Source organism: Panicum virgatum, chromosome 2K (assembly GCF_016808335.1).
Source record: "Panicum virgatum strain AP13 chromosome 2K, P.virgatum_v5, whole genome shotgun sequence".
Lineage (NCBI taxonomy): Eukaryota > Viridiplantae > Streptophyta > Magnoliopsida > Poales > Poaceae > Panicum > Panicum virgatum.
Window position 1 is genome coordinate 1,299,227 of NC_053137.1, and position 18,321 is coordinate 1,317,547.

The 18,321-nt window shown below is 52.2% G+C and overlaps 2 protein-coding genes across 2 annotated transcripts; both read left to right on the plus strand.

The window, feature by feature from the left end:
- Window positions 1–6,385: 6,385 nt before the first annotated feature.
- On the plus strand, window positions 6,386–8,222 carry LOC120659287. The gene is made up of 2 exons (XM_039937368.1): window positions 6,386–6,391; window positions 7,081–8,222. Exons 1-2 carry the CDS (start codon window positions 6,386–6,388, stop codon window positions 7,828–7,830), a joined length of 756 nt encoding a protein of 251 aa, XP_039793302.1. The 3' UTR covers window positions 7,831–8,222.
- Window positions 8,223–16,227: 8,005 nt separating this feature from the next.
- Window positions 16,228–17,404, plus strand: LOC120659306. Its single transcript, XM_039937388.1, has 2 exons — window positions 16,228–17,286; window positions 17,396–17,404. Exons 1-2 carry the CDS (start codon window positions 16,228–16,230, stop codon window positions 17,402–17,404), a joined length of 1,068 nt encoding a protein of 355 aa, XP_039793322.1.
- Window positions 17,405–18,321: the final 917 nt, after the last annotated feature.

Consider the following 18,321-nt stretch of genomic DNA (forward strand, 5'->3'; position numbering starts at 1 on the left):
GTCGGTGCCTTCCCCAAAACCAAGCACCTCCAAGTCACCGGTGGCAATGGATTCCACCGCATCCAGCTTGATGACCTGGTCCTTGACCCATCGCTGGACGCCGCCATTAGGACCAGCAGCAGCAGCAGCAGGCCGCCATGACCAGACGTGGAGGTAGTAGCCCTCCACATTCGCGACGGCGAGCCCGCCATCCTTGGCCTCCACGAGGGCCACCTTCCCTCGAGCGCGCAAGGACGACGACGGTAATGGCGGTTTGATCACAGACAGGGCATGACCGCCACCCAGGTCGTACTTGAGGATCCTGTGACCATTCCCATGGAAGAAGTAGATCGCATCACCGGCGACGAGGCTGGGCCTGAGCATGTCGTAGGGACGACCCAGCGCGGTGCCGAGGTGGATCGATGATGCCTCGCTCCATGCCGCGGCCTCCGACGAGTAGGTGTAGACGAACATGTCGTGCTTGTCATCGATGCCCGCAATGACGACGAGGAAGGGCCCGCCACGGCAGTCGAGGTGGTCGCAGGTGCCGCCGGTGGCGGCGGCGGCGCAGAGCACCAGCAGGTCATACAACATGTTAGGGTACAGTAATGGCGGCAGGGGCACCTCCCATTGCTCGTCCGTGACGGGATCCCAGACGTCGAGGACGGACACGTACGCGTGCCGCAGATCCTCGCCGACCGGAGGCATGCCGCGGAGGAGCACGCGGCCGTGGCGGCAGTCGAGCACGGCCGAGCCGCGGCGGTCGGCGCGGGGCGGGAAGGAGCCGGCGGCGCACGGCCTGAAGCGGGCGACGTAGGCGTCGCCGTCGACGTCGTTGTAGACGGCGGCTACGGTCGGCGGCGCGCGGTGGAACTCGCGGAACCTGCGACGGAAGCCGGCGTCGGAGATGGTGCTGCGCCAGCGCTTGCAGACGAGGGCGGCGCGGGCCAGGCACGCCGGCTCGGCCGCCGGCAGGCGGAGGAAGACCTCTTCGATGAGCTCGTCCATCAGCGCCGCCATCGCCATGGGTTCGAGTTCGACACGGCGGTCGTCCGATCCGATCCTCTGGCCTCTGGGACTTTGCATCACTTAGTTTGTTATACGTACAAAGATTCCATATATATAGATAGATAGATAGATAGATAGATAGAATCCTGAAGTTACAACGCCAGTAGCTATAAACCTAAAACAACACTTTTATTTACTCTTTTTTCTTTTCTAGAAAAAAAAATCTAAATTACTCCCCTAAACTATAGCCAAAGTTTGGATAACCCATAATCTATTGTTTGGTTGATTTTATCCCCAAACTATGCACTTTGGTTCAAATTACCCTCTAATATAATTTGTCTTTTTCATCCATGTGGTTTATTTGTATGAGATGATCACACTTCCTGAAAATTCGTACTTACATGGTTTCAACTTGGGCTGCTCAAGCCGGTTTAAGATGGTTTCAGGTGGTTTTGCAAACCAACTAGTATTTTACTGGAAAAATTCGCTGAATAAACAAACTAAATAGCGATGATTTTTTTTCTAATTTTCTTGTGAACTGCCCTACTAATGAAGATCACGCGAACTCGTCATGCGCCCAACATAATGACGCACAGTCAATATCAGATTTTATTGTGAACTGCCACCGCCCTCATGTACCTTCCTCACCTGGTCAGACTTCAGATCCATACTAAACGCCCTCGCAAAAAGGACTTTAACACCAGACGCAAAGCCCACAAAACAAGGTGAGAAGGAGGGATCAGCACCCTGAGCTCAATGGTTCTACGTCATGACCACTGATGACCATCGAGCGTCTCTGTCCGGACCTGACTCCCTAGAACACAAATAGAGTATGGAGCCCTTCCTGAAAAAGATGGCTCTGTACTTCAGCCAGTTTCAGACATTCAGTTTGATGTCAATAAGATTGCCCAAGCAATAGATTTGGCCATTCTTAGTACATCTTTGGAACTGAAAAGCAATAGCTAAAGGTTCAGTTTCAGAAAACGAGATAACCATATGCTGAATCTCCTTCCTCTGCACCAAACACCTGTGCACCTGACCAACAGTTGCCAACATTCAGTTCTGTTCATCAATGTTCAGAATTTGGAGATCGTTTGGATAATAATGCATTAGTATATCTGAAGTTCTGAAGTGCCTCAACGTAAGTCGTAGTTTGCTGCTGATTGTCTAACATGGAGAATTTACTGCTGATTGTCTAACATGACCACTGACACTGAATTCATGAACATTGACAGTTTGACACTATACAAGTTTTCAAGTTCAGCTGATAGAAGCAAGGCTTCCATCTATCATGTCACAATTGCTGAACACCTTCTTTCCACTAAGTAGAGTAATCGAAACAATTGCAAGCATTCATTTCACTTCATCAATGATCAGACTCAGAGCCTGTTCTTGGGGGGAAAAGAATTAAATTCTCTGAACTATGAAAGTCAAATGTTTCGGTGAATTTAATTTTTCCGAGAATTCCATGTACAGATTCATGCTTGCTCTTTGCTTTTGTTTAAAAAAATGAATGAATTCTAGCATATCAGGTTCATGCTGAGGAGTTGCAGATTAACAAAATACCCCTGGATCTGAAATCAGCCATCCTAAACTATCCTATTTATTCAACTGAACCTCCCTACATGTTGAGGAGTTGCACAAGTAACAGATATACTGTGGATGCTGTAGATGTTTACAATGGCTATTGCCATCTGCAATTGCAATGAAGCTCAGTGCCAATGCATCTTTTCACAGAGGAGGCAGGAGGATTTGGACTTGCTCCCGGCCATGGGCCATGGCTCATGCTTGCTTGGGATCTCTGAATCTCCGAATCTCAATCCCCGTCTCTGTCTCCGATTTGGATTTGGCCGGGGATACGACCGCCTGCAACGCGCCGAGGTGGAATCCGCACTGAGGGCAGTGCAGCTGCTGCGTCGCCAAGGCGCCAGCCATCCTCTTGCGCTCCGGCGCCGCGCCGGCGGTCTCGTCGTCCGCCGTCTTGGCCCTCTTGCGCTCAGGCGTCGATGCCGACGAGTCCTCGTCGTCCGCCGCCTTCTTTTCCTCCTCGTCCCCACGCGCCGCGGCCGTGGTCGCGCCAGAGGTCTCGTTCCCGTCGTCCGCCGTCTTCTCCTTGGGCCCAAGAACCGTCGCCGCGGCCGCGCCAGAGGTCTCGTCGTCCGCCGTGAGAAGCGGCGAGTCGGAGCTCCCGTCGTCCTCCGTGACGACGTTGCTATGGCGCCCAGCCGGCGCGGGCGCCGCCGCGGCCCCGCAAGACTCCTCCAGGTCGTCGCCGTCCGCGTGCCCCGGGTGGCGCGGGCTGCGGTACACCTTGCACAGGACGAGCCCCTCGAGCTGGTCCCCGATCCCGGCCGCGCCGTCGCCGTCGCCGTCGTCCTCGTCGTGGAGGCGGAGCTCCACCATGATCCAGCCGGTCCGGACGGGCGCGCCGTCGGGGCCCCGCCGCATGAAGGAGAAGCTCTGGCGGTGGCCGACCTTCCGACGGCCGTCGAGCGGGTCGAGCACGGGGCGGGGCCCCGCCTCGCCGTGCCACCACCCGGCGCCGCCGGCGACGGTGCGCGCCTTGCGGCGCCCGCGGGGGCTCTTGGTGCGGAGCGGCGAGAGGAAGTACCACGCGCGCTCGCCGTCCCGCGCCACGGCGGCGCGGTACCGCCGCGCGAGCTCGCCGGGCTCGGCGGCGTAGAGGTCCGCCGCGTGCACGAAGGCGCCGGGCGGCCGGACGCCCTGCGCGACCCAGGGCCGGAGGTAGGACCTGACGAGCACCAGGTCGGAGGGGTGCGAGTCGAAGGCCGGCGCCGGCGACGTCGCGAGCGGGGCGTGGAACATGGGGGGCCGCGGCGCCATCGTGCTGGTCGTCGGAGTCGGAGGCCGGCGGCGAGCGGTATGGAATGCACGCGGCGGGGCGAGGCGAGGCGGTTTATAGCGGCGGTTCGCTTTCCGTGTCGCGGTCGGACTCCGAGTTGGACTCGAAGAGGAGGCCACGTGGCGTGGACCCCACGCGGCCGAGGCGGTTGGGTTTGGACTCCGAGTCCGGGTCGGGGCAGGGGTGGAAATGTCGGATTTGCCCCTGGGGATGGACATTGATTGGGCTGAAGCAGGCCTGTTGCTGGGTCGGCCTGTTTCTATTTTTTTTTCTTTTTGGAAATTGCCTGCTTCCAAATTGTTTTACAAAATGCCATCGCGTTGCCGAAACAGCAGCGTCTGTGTGACTACGGTAGGTGTAAGACCGACCCACATGTTGTAGACGTAGACGACAGGGGCGGATTTACAGGGGGGCTAGGGGGGCTCTAGCCCCCCTACTGCCCAAACTTCCATTGAAATCAAAGGAAAAATATGAGAGAGAAAAGAAAAAAGGTGAAGAAATGAGTGGAGATAGAGAGGAAGAAGAACCCAGCCCCTCCTAAGTTGAAAATCTGCTTCCGCCACTGGTAGACGATGCTATATTTTGGCTACTAGATACTGCTTGCCTCAGAGTATTTTGGCAATCATCCGTTGCCAGCTTTGATGGTGCTATACGGAGAAAATTTTGCCACTTTTTTCAACATCTTCCTCTTTTGTTTTATATTCGAAAAAGATCTATAGTTAAGTTCGTCGAATTAATATTTTATAAATATTTTAGAAAAAGATTTGCTTCCATATGCTCCGGAATTCAGGTACTGGAATATGTTTCTTTTAATGGAGGAGTACTCCGGTGTTTAATCTGTTATACGAATCCGGCACCAAAAGCTTGGCCGGACAGCGTGGCCAGGTCGCGGTCTTACCGCTGCCGTCCGATCGGACGTGCAGATGGCCCAAACAGTATGATTCCCAGTCATTTTAAAAAAAGTTTTCTATCTTTAGCTAAATCAACCCGTAGAGCGGTCTTCTCTTTTAGTTAATTCGTGAAAAATCTCATTTTTTTTTCAAAATCAATCAGCAGTCCAACCTTCCCAATTCAAGGAATTTGCAAAGAAAATCTTATGTTTTCACAAAATCAAGATACCTCCTCTATCTGGATTTTTTTATAAAAACCCTCGGATTAATTTAAATCAAATCACAACCCGTTCCACCCCTTACTTTTACACGGGCAACATTATATGTACAATTTGAACATAAGTCGCGTTGAAATGAAAAGTTGTTCAATATAAATTTGATCAAAAATTGAAAAACTACACTTTAGTTATAGAAGAAATTTTAGAATTCAAATCGTTTTCACAAGTCGTTTCCACACATACTCCCTTCTGTTTCCTGAAAATCAATCCGATATCTTACACAACTAACCGCCCACAAACTGAGACCATGTTCTTGTGTTCAAGGAGAAGAACACATAGGACTACATGTACCAGAAAAAGAAAATGACAGATTCACGACATCGGTTTGCATGTGAACTTGCTTTATTTTTTGAAATAACAAGTGAACTTGCTATAATCAAATTGTCTTGGGTAAGGGGTCATAATCATGGTCGATTCAGATTCACCAAGATCCATCAAAGCATTACTGTATACTATATGTGCTATTTTTTTGGTAATATACTTTCTCCATTCTATTTTGATAGCTATATTTCACCTTGACACAATGATCAAGGAAAATAACCTTACTTATCATATAATAAATACAACATATTTTTTTATCGGTCCTCCAATGTTTGAACTAAGAACTCATTACTAGTGCTATTTATTGCCGCGGTCCATACCAATAGCAAATATAGCTATCATTTATGAACATCTGAGTTTTTGAAAGGAAAAATGGGCAAAATCGTCCCTAAACTCCTAGCAAAGGATCAAGTTCGTCCCTGTACTTTTGTTTGGGGCAATTTAGCCTCGAACTATGGTTTTCAGCTTCAATTACATTCTTCATCTAAACTGCCATAAGCAACACCGTGAAATCATCTAACGTGCAATAGGAAAAGATCCCTTGCTGCTCCTTCCAGCGCCCCTTCCCTTGCTGTTATTTAAAAAAAAAAGAACCCCCGCAGGCTGCGCAACGCCTCCATGCTGTAAATGACAATTTTTAATCTCTTTTGAGAAAGCATACATGTACATGTTAACATATTTTTTCTATTTCATCACATAATCTGTACGCAGGGCCGCATCCATTACAAATTAGCAGATAGTAAAACAAATATCTCATAATCAAATAAAAGCCATTACTTTCGCCAAAACAATAAAAAGCCATTACAAATCGAAAGACGCTACATGTCTCATGTTCAAAGTATCAGATAATAAAATACATATCTCATGTTCAACGTACCAGATAATAAAGCACACATCTTATGTTTAAACTAAAGCCATTATGAGAGTCGTCGCTGCGCAGCCTGCGTTTTTTTTAACAGCAGGAGAAGAGGCGTTGGAAGGAGGAGCGAGAGGTCTTTTCCTATTGTGTGTTAGATGATTTCACGGCCTTACTGATAGCAGTTTGGATGAAGGTAACCGAAGCTGAGAACTATAGTTGGAAGTACAGAGACGAACTTGACGCTTTGTCAAAAGTTCAAGAACGATTTTATCTATTTTGCATTTTTTGAAATATACTCCTATTGATGGTGATAACATTAAGAAAACAAGGATCTGTCTTCTCATCAAGTGACATAGATATTGCATTCCTGTAAATCACCTGTTTTACTTACAGGAACACATATTTTAACAACACGAATAAATAATTATTTTCTACAAAAAAAGTTAAACATGACGAACAAATAATAATGCAACGAACAAAATATTACACATCACGAATATTTAACTGTATATGATAAATAATAAAATATGAAATCACGAAAAAATAAATTAACATCATGGAACAATTTAGTCTACAAAATGAACAAATGTTTTGGCATTACGAACAAATTAGTTACACATAAAAAAATGCATTTGCATTGCAAAAATAGAAAAAAAGAAAAAGAATAAAAATAAAAACATCGGCGGACACAACATATGCAGATCAACACTGATGGCTTACGCAAATATAAAATCTAAGCCACCTTAAAAGGAGTAAATCTGAGAAACAAACCTTTCTTGAAAAGGAGAATTCCAATTCCAAACGGATGATGCACGCCAAGAGCTGAGCAGTCTCCTTGACTTTTCGGATTCCAGCAGCTCTCACTGTCCCTGGCCCCACCAGCCAGAGCTTCCCTTCACCGGCCTCGCGCCCTCTGCCGCCGCCGGGGCTGGGGCTCCCGCTCCCCACGAGTCCGTCCACCCGTCCGCCGACACTGATGGACTGGAGGAGCTCGTAGAGGAGGTGCTGCCCCGCTTCCCGCCCGACGACCCCGCGAGCCTCGTCCGCGCCGCGCTCGTCAGCAAGCGGTGGTGCCGCCTCATCTCCGGCCGCGGGTTCCGCCGCCGGTTACGTGAGTTCCACCGCTCGCCACCACTGTTAGGATTCATCTGCAACCAATTCAATTCCACCTCCAGCCGCTTCGTCCCCACATCCCCCTTCCGCCCGCCCGGCGCCGACCGCCTCTGGCAGCGGCGGCGAGCAGTCAGCTCAGCCCACGGGCGCGTCCTCCTCCACCATGCGTTCGGGTGCAAGCTCTTTGTCTGGGATCCCGTCACGGACGAGGAGCAGGAGCTGCCCCCACTGTACCCATACCGTTCCACTCTGAGCTGGAACGCCGCCGTGCTCTGTGCCGCGGCCGGCGGCGGCTGCGACCATCTTGACTGCCGCTACGGCCCCTTCCTCGTCGTCCTGGTGGGGACTGACTATGAGGGACAAACCTTCTCCCGTGTCTACTCATCCGAGACTGATGAGTGGAGCACTCCCATCTACGCTGAGCTCCCATCCGACATTGATACCTGCTGCTATTTTGAGCAAGGGAGATGTCTTGGATCCACCTACCAGATGCAGCCACCCCGCATAAAACTGTGCTGATGGCTACGGAGGATGGAAGAAGGCTGGGATTCGCCGTCGCGGATAGGTCCAGCCGGCTCTACCTGTGGTCAAGGGAGCACGGTCCGGATGAAGGTGAAAGATGGGTACAGAACAGTGTCGTTGAGCTTGGTACGCTGCTCCCGGCTCATGCCCTCTCATCCAGAGCTCAGGTGGCTGGCTTCTCTGGGAATGGAGTTGGAGTCATTTTCATACGGACTTGGGCTGACGGGGTCATTTTTTACTTTCGATCTCAAGTCTGGAAGATGCAAGAGGGCAGGGGACAGCCGTGCCTTCAATGGGAACATATCTAATCTAGTGCAAACCACAACTTCGTGAAAACTCGTGCAAACCACAGCTAAAAAGTCGTCTAAATTCACCAAAAAATCACACATATAGATGATATGATGATACACAACCTTATACAATATCTTGTCCAAACTCGACTTTATTTGTGAGATATAAAAATAACAAATTTTTAACAAATCATCTGGACAACTTCCTGGCTTGAAATTTGTTCTTTTTATATCTCACAGACGAAGTCGTGTTTGGACAGGATATTTTACAAAGTTGTGTATCATCATATCATCTAGATGTGTGATTTTTTTGTGAATTTAGACGACTTTTTTGCCATAATTTGCACGGATTTTCACGAAGTTATGGTTTGCACTAGATATGTCCCCGCCTTCAATACCATTGTTGTTCCCTACACGAGCTTCTGCGCTCCAGGTACAGATTTGATCAACGTTTACTTTTTTTTTTCCTTCCCATGCATGTGTAGAGCGAAGTAATATTTCAGTAACATGAAAATATAGCTGACTGCACATGCGCCTAAGGGCAATGATGAGTTTCTCTGTTTCCTTTTTAGCAGGGAAGAACAATGAGTTTATCCAAGTGTGTTATTTCAATCTCATGTAAAAACGGGATTACTTAATCATGTGCCTTAAAATTGGATGCATATGCAGAATCCTATTTACTGAACAAGCACTGTGTTGTTTAACATTTTATTAATTCTCTTCTAGCATAGAATGGCACATTTGTTCAGAGGTTATGAATTCTGAATCTTGACCTGAAATTTGAAACAATTGCCATTGTTCAGTTCGGTCTCATCAACTTCAACTTTATGAATTGATAACCTGTTCTTGAAAAATGCAAGTGTATGAACTGCCTGTATTCCTTATATGTTGAGTTTTGTTTATTTATTAATTGTGCTGCTGATCACTTAACATGGCAAATCTAAGCCTTAAAAGCAATTATTGAGGACTTCCATCTATAGAATATTTTGTGTATCAACAACTCCCCTGGATACTGAATTTCTCCAAGCACACCAGATTTGGCTCAAGCTTCAGTCTAGCTTCTCAAAGATTTTGTGCAAGTACACGTCGGTTAATTGATTGATAGTGTGGTTTGCATACTCATTAGTAACAATTTGTTGGTTGCTACAGTTGATGGGTAACAATTAAATGTTCATTCGGGGTAGATCAATTCCACAATTAGCTGACATAAATTTCAAATTTGTGTGTTTCTACAGCACTGCAAGTGGCCTCTGTTGCAGTGGAACCAAGTGCGGATGCGTCTGGTGCATGAAGAACTCAAGCTGCTGTAGGTCCGACCGAGAGCCAGGCTGCAAGGTCTTCTAAATGAAGAAGGAAATTACTACAATAGGCGCTTGGTTTGTGTTGGGATGATTTTGCTGCTGTTTTTTTTCCCGCAGTCCTAAATGCTCTATGGATCGTTGGTGTCAGGAATCATGTACTCGTTAGCTGTTGTGGGTGTTACGGAGGAAGTATGAATGGCTGGGAGGTGGACGTGGTTTAGGCGCGCGGCGGGAACGAGCGCTCGACGCCGTCCTGGACGCCATCCTGACGGCCGGCGGCGAGACTGCTGGAACGTGGAGAGCGGACGCAAGACGCCAGGGAGAAGAGATAACTCTATCTCTGGCTGCCCTCCTCATTCCTTGGATGATGGTTCTTATACAAAATATCTTAACAAACTTGAAGCCTAGCACTTCCTAGAATCTAGGGAACGAGTAACAAACGCGAGCAACAAACGCCAACAACGCAGCGCGCCATGCACGCTGCATCTAGCCACTAGCGACGCGCCTCCTGCGTTCGTAGACTTTACCAACCATAACATCTCTCCCGCCGTCGACAAACAGCTCGTCCTCGAGCTGGAACGTAGGATGCGCTTCATGGAAGGCCGCCAATGGCTCCCACGTAGCCTCAGCCGACGGCAGACCTGTCCACTGAACGAGGATGAACCACACGCCACGGCGAAGCTTGGCGCGCAGCACCTTCTCCGGCGCCTGAAGAGGACGACCATGCTGCAGAGGAGGAAGAGCCGGAGTCGATGTAGGCGGTGTTCCATGGAAGGGCTTCAGAACGCCGACATGGAAGACGTCGTGTATGCACGCCCCCTCCGGCAGTCGAAGACGATACGCCACATCGCCCACACGTTCCAGTACCTGGTACGGACCGGCATAGCGCGGGCTAAGCTTGCTCCGGCGTCCCGGAACCAGTGACTGAGCCGGCCGATGGAGCAGCCGATGCCACACCCAGTCCCCGACGTCGAAAGTCAGGTCCCGGTGGTTGGTGTCGTAGTGGCGCTTGGCGTACTCCTGTGCTTGCTGTAGGCGTTCCCGGACCTCGGTGATAAAGGCGTCGCGGTCCTGCAGGAGCGTGTCCACCGTCGAAGTCTGCGCCGAGTGCGCCGTATACTGAAGAAGCGCAGGAGGTGGACGGCCGTAGACCACCTGAAACGGAGTCGTACGCAGTGCGGAGTGGTAGGCGGTGTTGTAGCAGAACTCCGCCCACGGAAGCCAGTCGAGCCACGCGCGGGGTCGGTCGCCGGTGATGCAGCGCAAATACATGGCTATCGTCTTGTTGACAGCCTCCGACTGTCCATCTGTCTGCGGGTGGAAGGCCGTGCTCATCCGCAGCTGGACGCCCGCGCACTTGAACAGATCGCGCCACACATGACCCGTGAACACCGGATCACGATCACTGACGATCGAGGAGGGAAACCCATGGAGGCGCACCACTTCGGAGAAGAAAGCCCGTGCCACTGAAGCAGCCGTGTAAGGGTGGCCGAGGGCGATGAAATGGGCATACTTGGACAGGCGATCCACGACGGTGAGGATGACGCTCTTGCCATGTACCTTGGGGAGGCCTTCCACGAAGTCCATGGAGATGTCCGACCACACCAGCGCTGGGACGTCGAGTGGTTGTAGGAGGCCCGCAGGATGTAATGATTCTGTCTTGTTGCGCTGGCAGATAGAGCAGGCCCGGACATACTCACGGACCAGCCGGTGGTCGCCGTCGACGACGAAGTCTGCACGGAGTCGGTGCAGCATCTTCTGAATTCCCTCATGGGCGTTGGTGTGGGCGAGCTGGAGCACAGTGGCCAGCGTGGACGACGTCGCTGGGATGAAGACGCGCCGGCCGCAGAGGATGAGGCCCTCGTCGACTCGCCATGGGGCGCCACGGGTCTCGGTGATGGTGTCGCGGAGGCTGCGTAGGTCGGCGTCATTCTCCAGCTCGGCGCGAAGGTCGTTGTAGAAGCTGAACGTCGGACCCGAGAGCGCCGCGAGCTCGGGCTGGCCGACCTCCATCCTGGAAAGGGCGTCGGCGATGGTGTTCATGCGCCCGGGTCGGTACTCGACGGAGAAGTCGAAACCGAAAAGTTTGCTGATCCATTGGTGCTGCGGGACCGTAGATAGATGTTGATCGAGCATGAACTTGAGGGCGTAATGATCAGTACGGATGACAAACGGCCTGCCCCACAAGTAGGGCCTCCAATGGCGGATGGCCTGGACCAGGCCGATAAGTTCACGCTCGTAGGCCGCAATCTTGAGGTGGCGCGGCACGAACGGCTTGCTGTAGAAGGCTAGGGGACCAGCGCCTTGATGTAGTACCGCACCGAACCCCGTGCCCGAAGCATCGCAGTCGACCATGAACGACTGGGCGGAGTCCGGCATGTGCAGAACTGGTGCCGTGGACAGAGCGCGCTTGAGGGCGTCGAATGCGGTCGCGGCTGCGTCGGTCCACAGAAACGCGTCCTTCTTGAGGAGCTGCGTTAGCGGTGCCGCCAGGTTGCCGAAGTCCTTGATGAAGCGCCGGTAGTAGCCGGCCAAGCCCAGGAAGCCGCGCAGGGAGCGGACGGAGCGCGGCTGCGGCCAGGAGGTCACCGCGGCCACCTTGTCGCTATCCATGGCCACACCGTCAGCCGAGATCACGTGGCCGAGATAGGGCACTGATGAAGTTGCGAAGGCGCACTTGGAGCGCTTCACCTTGAGGTGGTGTGACCGCAGCGTGTCAAAAACGGCGCGCAGGTGCTGTAGGTGTTCACTCCAGGAACGGCTATAGATTAGAATGACGTCAAAAAAGACTAGAACGCACCTCCTGAGGAACGGATGCAGCACGGTGTTCATGAGGCGCTGGAACGTCGCCGGGGCGTTGGACAAGCCGAACGGCATGACCAAAAACTCGAAATGGCCTTGGTGCATTCTGAAGGCCGTCTTCTCGATGTCGGCCGGGTGCACGCGCACTTGATGGTAACCAGCGCGGAGGTCCAGCTTCGTGAAGAAGCGAGCGCCATGGAGTTCATCAATGAGTTCATCCACGACCAGAATGGGAAATTTGTCCTTGACTGTTCGGTCATTGAGCGCGCGATAGTCCACGCAAAAGTGCCACGAGCCATCCTGCTTCTTGACCAGGAGAACAGGGGCTGAGAATGGAGACACGCTCGGTCGGATGATGCCTTGAGCGAGCATGGCGGCGCATTGCTTCTCCAGTTCATCCTTCTGGAGCTGCGGGTAGCGATATGGCCGAACGGACACCGGAGGAGTACCAGGAACGAGATGTATCCGGTGGTCACAGTGTCGCGGCGGCGGTAGACCCGTCTGCTCGGCGAAGAGGTCATTGTAGTCATCGAGGAGCAGCGCCAGGAGATCCGGCTCGGCAGCACGAACGCCATGGAGGCGACTGGCGGCTGCTGAAGACGTCCAGGACGAATCCAGTCCGTGCCAGAGGACGCGACGGCCGTGGCGCCAGAATGCCAAGCACATGTCGTCAAAGTCCCAGAGGATGGGTCCCAGAGTTCGCAGCCAACGAACGCCAATGACCATGTCGTAGCAATCCAACGGAATGGTGTAGCAGTCGATGGAGAAGTGCTCGTCAACAATCCGGATGTCGACGTCGCGCGTGAGGCCGGCGCACGGCACTCGGTCGCCGTTGGCCACGATCACGGTCATGCCCGCACTGTCGCCAAAGCGGAGACCCGCCCGCACGGCCGCTGCGGGGCTGATGAAGTTGTGGGCCGAGCCGGTGTCCAGGAGCGCCGTCATCACGTAGTTGCCCACCGACACACGCACACGCATCGTGTCCGCGGTGCGGATCCCGGCAATGGTGTGCAATGAAATTAGGGGCTCCTCTGGCGCAGTCGGGGTGGCGTCTTGCGGGGGCTCGTCGTCGTCAACGAAGTCCGAGACTTCGAGGTAGAAGAGGCGCTGGCACTTATGGCCGCGCGCATACTGCTCATCGCAGTTATAGCACAGGCCTTGACGCCGGCGGTCCGCCATCTCCGTTGGCGTGAGGCGACGGAACGGCCTGGGTGGGGGCGGCGGCACGGGCGCCGGCGCCGCGGTGGCCGCAGAAGTGGATGCCGGGTTTGCGCCCGCGGCCGGATGGTGAGGGCGGGCCGGAACGCGCCGGAACGCCGGAGCGGTGACCGCGGCCGCGGCACGACGCTCATATGCGCGCGCTAGGCACATGGTGTGCTGAAGGTCCTGTGGCATCTGCAGCTCCACGTCGACCCTGATGTGGTCGGGGAGGCCCCCGGAGAATAGCTGCACTTGTTGTTCCTGGGTGAGGGACCCGGCGTGAGCCAAGCGCTGCTGGAACGCGTCGATGAAGCCGTCGACGGTGCCCGGAAACGGAAGGCACGCCAGGTCAGAGAGGTGGTTTGTTCCCAGGGCCGGCCCAAAGCGCTGCTGACATAGAGCGCGAAAGGTCGGCCACGGAATGTTGTGGACACCTCCCGCATCGCGCTCGAGCATGTCGTACCACTGCTGGGCGCCATCCGTCAAATGGAACGAGGCGAGCCAAACCTTAGTGTTCTCATGGGTGTGCTGACCGCGGAAGAATTGCTCGCACTTGTTCAACCAACCCAAGGGGTCGGTCTTGCCGTCGAACGTCGGGAACGTGAGTTTGTGGAAGCGCGGCACCTCCAGATTGTCGGCGGTCTCCATGGCTTCAAACGGCGGCGTCGACGACGGAAGCGAGTGCGGCGGCCCGTTCAGGTTCGGGATCGGCGAGGGCGAGTGTGGAAAGTTGATCTGGTGGATGGGTAGTGGATGGGAGGCAGCGGTGGTATGCACGATGGGCGACGCCGTGGAAGGTACCGGCTGCGGCGGCGCGCCGTATCCCGGCATTCCGAAAGGCGACAGCTGGGGTGCAAACGAAGATCCCGCAGCAGATGGGGACCCGCGACCTTCTATGGATGACAAACGAGTTGCGAAGGATCCCATCTGGCGCTGAAGCCCGTAGATGGCCGTCGTCAGAGTGTCGAGAGCGCTTGACTCCGTGGCCGTAGCCGGAAGAACGGACGCTGTGGAGATGGCGGTGCTCGGCGCGGCGGAAGGAGTTGGTGCGATGGACATGGGTAGGGACGGCGCGGTGGAGACGCCAGGAACGATGTCTGACATCCCTGATACCAGAGTGTTGTGGGTGTTATGGAGGAAGTATGAATGGCTGGGAGGTGGACGTGGTTTAGGCGCGCGGCGGGAACGAGCGCTCGACGCCGTCCTGACGGCCGGCGGCGAGACTGCTGGAACGTGGAGAGCGGACGCAAGACGCCAGGGAGAAGAGATAACTCTATCTCTGGCTGCCCTCCTCATTCCTTGGATGATGGTTCTTATACAAAATATCTTAACAAACTTGAAGCCTAGCACTTCCTAGAATCTAGGGAACGAGTAACAAACGCGAGCAACAAACGCCAACAACGCAGCGCGTCATGCACGCTGCATCTAGCCACTAGCGACGCGCCTCCTGCGTTCGTAGACTTTACCAACCATAACATTAGCAGTCTCTTTTTGCTCTAAATTAAATCTAGTAGCTTGCTGCTCAGTGTCAGGCTCTCTTGGGCCGTTTGGAAGATGGTGGTAATTGAAGCAGGATCTCACTCTTTGTGCTTAATTGGGAACTCGAATTTGCAATCACCACTGTTGGTTAGTGACCCCAGTATGCTCTGAAGTTTATAGACTGCGTAGTAAAACGTACGAACATGCTCTCCGTGATTCCACAAAACATCAAGGAAACCACCTGAAGATATAAGCGCGTGGTTTGTGACGGTACAGCTCTCCGTGTTGTTATTGCTGGAATTCTGATCTTGGATCGTTCGTGTTGCTCCTTTGGATCCAAGTTTTTTAGACAGAGACGGACAATGGATCCGACAGTAAGGTTTTTGGAGGGAGGGGCAATAGTAGACGACGGCAAAGAAAGAGGGAATAATGGCTCCGTGTTCTTAATGGATCGTTCTCAATTAAGAACAATGATCGAGTTTATCTCTCCTTTTCTTTTGCGGGGAGGCAATGAGTTTACTCCATTATCCAATTATCGTATTATCTGAATCTCATTTGAAGCAGGATTACTCCTATCTATGATTTTTTTTGAGGTCTTTTGAGGTGCACAATACTACTAGTTTGTTTAACTTGTTGAAATAAATTCAAAGTGCTGTTGATTTGCAGGCCCTGTAAGGGGCTATATATGTTCAATCCTTTTGGGCTCTGCTGAACAACTCGTTTCATCTTTCATGCACCCCCATGCCAAGATTAATTAGTATGTTTCTTGCATTGGCCATATTCATAGCAGTAGTACTACTAAGCATGCATGTTTCCACAAGCTAGCTGATCATCACTTCCTGTTTGAATTGGACATACGTAAACCGTTTGAATATAAATACGCTCTTCACAGAGCCACAACTATTAGATTTGTTTATAAATAATGTCAACCACAGTACACAGAGACAAGATTACTTGTGCTTTCAGTTGTAAACATAAAATTGTACTTGACAAAAAGTTGAACACAAGATATTGGACAAAAATAGGTTTTTGAAGGTTTTGAGTTTGCACGGGGGGCCCACATATACTGTACAACATGCATATATGCTCCACGTACTCCATTAATATAATGCTGCTTATCTTTTTCCCAGCAAAAAAACATCTCACAAAAAAAAGTTGGTCAAAAAAACATTTCACAAAAGATGGGAGCGAGTAACAGTAGCCGACGCGTTCGCTAGCTGTTGAGCTCCGATCCACTTTCCCCGCCCTTCAAGTAGCAGATTATCTGTCGTCTGTCTCGCAGCCGCTTCACCTGACCACACCCAAGTAGCAGATCGATCCTCATGCCGCCGCCGCCGCCGCTGCCGGAGGAGATCGTGGAGGAGGTCCTCGTTCGCTTCCCGCCGGACGACCCCGCGAGCCTCGTCCACGCCGCCCTCGTCAGCAAGCAGTGGTGCCGCATCATCTGCGGCGCTCGCCGCGGCTTCAGCCGCAGGTTCCGCGAGCTCCACCTCTCGCCCCCGCTGCTAGGCTTCCTCTGCAACCGCTTCGATGGCGCCCTCGGCGCCCGCTTCGACGCCACCGCCGCCGCCCGCTTCGTCCCCACATCGTCTTCCTTCCGCCCGCCCAATGCTATTATTGCTGACCGCCGCCGCCGCGGCTGGCGAGCCGTCCACTCGGGCCACGGCCGCGTCCTCCTCCACCATGCGCGCACCTGGGACGACGATCGCCTCGTCGTCTGGGATCCCATCACCGGCGAGCAGCGCCAGCTTCCCGAGTCGCCGCTGCACGGCGTGCTCATGTGGAGCTGGAACGCGGCTGTGCTCTGTCATGCTGCAGCTGCAGGCGGCGGCTGCAACCATCTCGACTGCCACCGCGGCCCTTTCGTCGTCATCTTCGTGGGGAATTTCATTGCCAACAGACAGACATTCTCCTGCGTCTACTCATCCGAGACTGATGGGTGGAGCGAGCCTCTCTTTGATGATCGCCTTCCCCACCAGGGTCTCCATCATGGCAGCGTCGCCGCTCTCGTGGGGAATTCGCTCTACTTCATGTATGACAGCCACCAGGGAATCCTCAAGTATGATCTGCTGACACAGGAGATGTCTGCGATCCCTGTACCAGCTAGAGGCACTGTGCTCATGGCTACGGAGGATGGCAGGCTGGGCCTCGCCACTGTGCCCGAGTCCAGGCTCTGCATGTGGTCGAGAGAGCAGGGTCCCAATGGAGATGCAGGATGGACACAGAGCAGGGTCATTGAGCTCGATACGCTACTCCCCATTCACAGGCTTTCAGGGGCTCTGGTCGCTGGGTTTGCAGATAATGGAGCCGGTGGGGTCATTTTCGTAAGGACAGCTGCTGCGTTTTTCTCGTTTGATCTCAAGTCTGGCAGGGTCGACAAGGTAGGAGAGAGCCATGGCTTCAATCATCTTGTTGTCCCCTACATGAGCTTCTGCACTCCAGGTACAGAATTGATCCATCTTTAATTTCTTTTTTTTTTCCAATTTTCAGCATGAGTAATGTTTCAGTTATTAGTAACATAAAAGTAACAGTGAGTTCTTCAAAGTGGGATATCCGAATGTCATTAGAAACTGGAATACTAAGCTCTTGCCTCAATTGGAAATTTGTGCACTCATCTTTAATTATGTTGTAGGTTCCATATCTCTGGTATGCTAGTGTCACTTCAGCAGCATATATAGTAGATTGTAAGTAGGGAATCGTCGAGATCAGGACCACAATGATGGCGCAAGCAACATAAGGTTTAAACAAGTTTGGCTTGCGTGTTGCGTAATACCATACGTCCTGTGTAAGTTTGGCTTGCGTGTTGCGTAATACCATACGTCCTGTGTAGTGGTTTGTATTGTCTGAGATTGTGAATGATTTTGAGGGGCCCTTGCCCTCTCTTCTATTGATAGAGCCTAGGAAATGTACCCGAGTACTTTACATGACGTCAGGGTATGTGATAAACATGTACCACATAAGCTATCATGTGGCCCCGGGTCTGATATAGTTGCCAGACGATTTCGGTATTTAACGACAATCAATAGCTATCACTTATCCGATTCATCTCAGTTGTCATAACCTAGATAATTCTACAAGCATGAGCTCACAAACTTGTTAGTCCCTTTGGCTATGTTGTCACTAAATCACCGAAAATCACAATAATGATCTAATGGAGCTATTTCCTTACACATAGCAATACAAAAGAGAATTCCTCACTTCGTCTGCAGTAATAGCACCCATCTTCTCTTAATCATGTTGTGGATATGGGACCATTAGTTGGATGGTGACTTAGTGTTGTTTGGTTGTTCACCATTAGTGCCAGTGCCAATCGCTCTTTGTGCGATTGACGATGATCGTATGTCCGTTGTTGCCATTTGATCCCTCATGTTTAGTTTGGTAAAAAAAAACCCTGCAGCACTAGGAGCGGTCTCTAC